The sequence below is a fragment of the Quercus robur genome, chromosome 2, assembly GCF_932294415.1.
Source record: "Quercus robur chromosome 2, dhQueRobu3.1, whole genome shotgun sequence".
Lineage (NCBI taxonomy): Eukaryota > Viridiplantae > Streptophyta > Magnoliopsida > Fagales > Fagaceae > Quercus > Quercus robur.
In genome coordinates this window covers 18,915,119-18,918,772 of record NC_065535.1, presented here as the reverse complement: position 1 = coordinate 18,918,772, position 3,654 = coordinate 18,915,119, and the positions used below count along the sequence as shown (strand labels likewise).

At 33.3% G+C, this 3,654-nt stretch overlaps 1 protein-coding gene across 1 annotated transcript; it reads right to left on the bottom strand.

Annotated features, from left to right (window-relative positions):
- Positions 1–539: 539 nt before the first annotated feature.
- LOC126695856 (uncharacterized) lies at positions 540–1,415 on the bottom strand. Its single transcript, XM_050392657.1, has one exon. The coding sequence runs from the start codon at positions 1,413–1,415 to the stop codon at positions 540–542; it is 876 nt and encodes a 291-aa protein (XP_050248614.1).
- Positions 1,416–3,654: the final 2,239 nt, after the last annotated feature.

Here is a 3,654-nt window from a genome sequence, read left to right as displayed (position 1 = left end):
CCTGCAATTTCCTTCTCTATATAAACTATCATATTATTTGCCAAAAGCTCATCCTTCATTCTATTGTGAAGTCTTGTTTTTAACAACTTCATAGCTAAGAAAGCTCGTTCTGTAGTTGTTGTAGAAACTGGAAGGGTCAACACAAGACAAATAAGTCTATCAATCAAAAAATAGATTTTAGACTTTCCTGAAATTTTTAATCCCCTACATAGCTCGGAAATTGTACTCATATTCTGAAAATCTGAATGTTTTATCACATCAAGCTCATAATGTTGCAATTGAGACTCCAAAAGTTCTTGTTCATGTTCAGTGAAATCTTGAGGATAATATTTCTTAACCAAATTGCATATATTAACAATTTTGAATAATCTAAAATCATCCTTGGGATTTAAAGCTGAACTAAGAATGACAAGTTCCGTTGTTAGCTCACAAAATCTACTTTTCAATTCTTGCAATTGAAAGTCTATTGCAACTGTAAATATGCCAATTCTAAAATGATGTTCCATTGTTAAATCGTCATCTTGATGATGATATCTACCTCAACCTTTAGTGTAACAAGCATTCATATCAGGAATATCAATTTCATGTTGCTCACAAAATGATATAACACTAGCAAGTAAAGGCTCCCATCCATCATCTCTCAACTTTTGAATAAGTGATTTTGTAATTGAAACTAAATGCATGGCATTTAAAAGGTCTTGAGAATGTTGTTGCAAAGCTTGACAAAGAACATTAGTAATTCCCATTATCTCTTTCATCAAATGCAAGATTAAAATAAATTCAAATGATGTTAATACCTGATAAGCTCCCTCGGCATCACCGCGTTGTTTATAATTAGCCCTTTCCTCAGAAATAGTGTTGATAACTTTGCAAGTAGCATCAAACATTTTAATCAAACTACAAATAGATTGAAAATGAGATCCCCACCTAGTATCTCCAGCTCGTTGCAAAGTACCAATCTGGTTTGCACCTCTTCCAGTCTCAATTTCATTAGAAGCAATCATATTCTCAACTTGTTCTGCTTGAGCATGTTGCAATTCATCATTACGCTTACTAGAACCAACAACAATATTGATAATATTAACCAAATGATCAAAGAATTGATGAACATCTTTTACTTCTCTAAATTCTGTAACTAGAGCTAATTGCAACTTATGAGCCATACAATGTATATAATAAGCATATGGGCAATCTTTAAGAAAAAGAGCTTGTAATCCATTCCATTCACCACGCATGTTACTAGCCCCATCATATCCTTGACCTCGAATATTTTCAATGTGGAGGTTGTAACGAGAAAGGACAACACATATCTCATTCTTTAAAGTCAATGCAGTAGTATCTCTAACATGCACAACATGAAAGAAATGCTCTTTAATGAAACCTTCTTTATCAACAAACCTCAAAATGATGGCCATTTACTCTCTCTTCGACTCATCCCGGGCTTCATCAACAAGAATGCAGAATTTTGCATCCCCAATTTCTTCACGAATAGTATTTCGCACATTACTAGCAATAATATGCAAAATCTCCTTTTGAATTGTGGGTGATGTATATTTGGTATTTCCTGAAGCATTTTCCAAGATAACATTAGCTACTTTGTCATTGAAAGTTGATGTGAATTTTATCAATTCAATAAAATTACCTCTATTTTTTGAATCAAGACTTTCATCATGACCTCTAAAAGCACAAGCTTGGAATGCTAGCCATCGAGCACACTCTATTAAGGTTTTGAGCCGCAACCGATTATTCTCTAATTCTTTAGACGTTTGTTTTTCAATTAGCTTGTCAATATGTCGTGAATAATTCTTTAAATCCTCGCAACATTTCACAGCAATTTTATGTGGGGAGTTTGGTTCTTTCCCTTCATGACGAATTAAAGGACAATTCATTCCATCTTTCACCTTTTTCCAATTATTAAAACCTGTTGAAATGAATACATCTGATCTGGGACGACCTATTGGTTTCTTACTAAAAAGGTAGCAAGGTAGACAATATAATGCATCCATTGAAGGTGAGTATTTCAACCAATCCTTATGTGAAACAAACCATGAAGTTTGAAATTGACGACGATGAGTATCATCATTGTATGGATAGACTATATCTTTAGGTTGGTATGGACCTTTTATGAGATAAGTTCGTCGGATTTCATCTTGTTTGTTGATAGGAAATTCACATATTTGTTTACGTGTTCCTGGATCACGATCTATCTCTTCAAATTGAAGTTTTGAACATTTGGAGGGGTGTTTATCAGGCATCGAAGTATTAACATTTGTTTCTACAGCCACAGGTGTCCTAATTTCTGAATTGCTAACATCTTTTTTCTTAAAGAATGCATCAATTGTTTTTCGTTTGCTCATAATTCTTTTAGCTTTAAGAATATGACTCAAAAATTAACCTGAAAAGAATTTTAAAAAATAAAATTTTAATTAGAAATTTTTGCTTAGTTATATGAATGTTATTCATACTTAAGAAAAAAACAAAATTTCCACTATAATTTAAACAGTCAACCCATTTTTAATACAACTTTAATTAATAATAACCCCTCAAACAAAAACAAAAATAATTTAATTAATTTGTCTTTTATAATGTATTGGTTAATTTAATTATATAGCTTTAATTATTGTTATTTAGCGTAACAATAAGCTATATTGCTTTAATTTATTTGTCATTAATTATAATGCTTTAATCCTAGTTGGTAATTACGCGTATGTTACACGTAAAATACGCGTACGCACGTAACAATTAATAAAACTCTCGTTTGCCGATTTGTTTCCAACTGTACGGTAAATTACGCGTTATTTTGGAATGAGAGTTTCATTCCCGTTTGTAACGCACAAAAGTTATAAACTGCGGAAACATACGGGCTATAAAATACTAAAGAGATAAAGTTGAAGTCAACTACAACAATAAATGATTAAAAAATTCCTAAGAAATAGCCTTAAAAGAGTGAAACACGTATCCTTTGTTACAATTCCTAAATATAGCAATAAGCAATTAAACAATTCCTAAAAAAATTGCAATAAATGATAGCTAATAATTCAATTATTAGCTTTTGAATGAATATTAATTATTACTTAGTAATGTTGGTTTACACTAAAAACCAACACACTGACCAACAAAAAGGGATAAGATAAAGACAAATTTAAAAAGACAAAAACAGGAAAAAAGCAAAAGCCAACCAATAAAAGAGTGAGATCAGATTACAGATAAGCTATTAAAGTTAAAGAATAAAGAGACTCAGAGAGAGACGTTCATAAATCATAAATTTCATTTCAATTTTTTCATTCAGTCATTGAGAGAGAGAGAGAGAGAGAGAGAGAGAGAGAGAGAGAGAGAGAGAGAGAGAGAGACAGATTGAGAGAGAGTCAGAGAGAAAAACCTTGGTGGAGGGCCGGACTGCCGGAGCCGGAGCAGAGGAAGCAACGAGTGAACGAGCAACGCTGCACGCCTACACTGGAGCAGAGGCAGAGCGATCTGCCGTCTGCGATCTCCGATGAGTGATGATCGATCTACCGTCTGGCGTCTATGATCTACAAAAATTTCATTTCATTTTTCATTTCAGTGACAATGAGATAAATAGAGAGAGAAAAAGAGAGAAATACCTTGAGGAAGGGCCGGAGGGAGCACCGAGCACCGGAGCAGAGGCAGAGCGAT

Bases quoted from the DNA above. Each gene is read 5' to 3' on its own strand.
- LOC126695856 (XM_050392657.1), bottom strand. From the start codon at position 1,415: ATGGCCATCATTTTGAGGTTTGTTGATAAAGAAGGTTTCATTAAAGAG.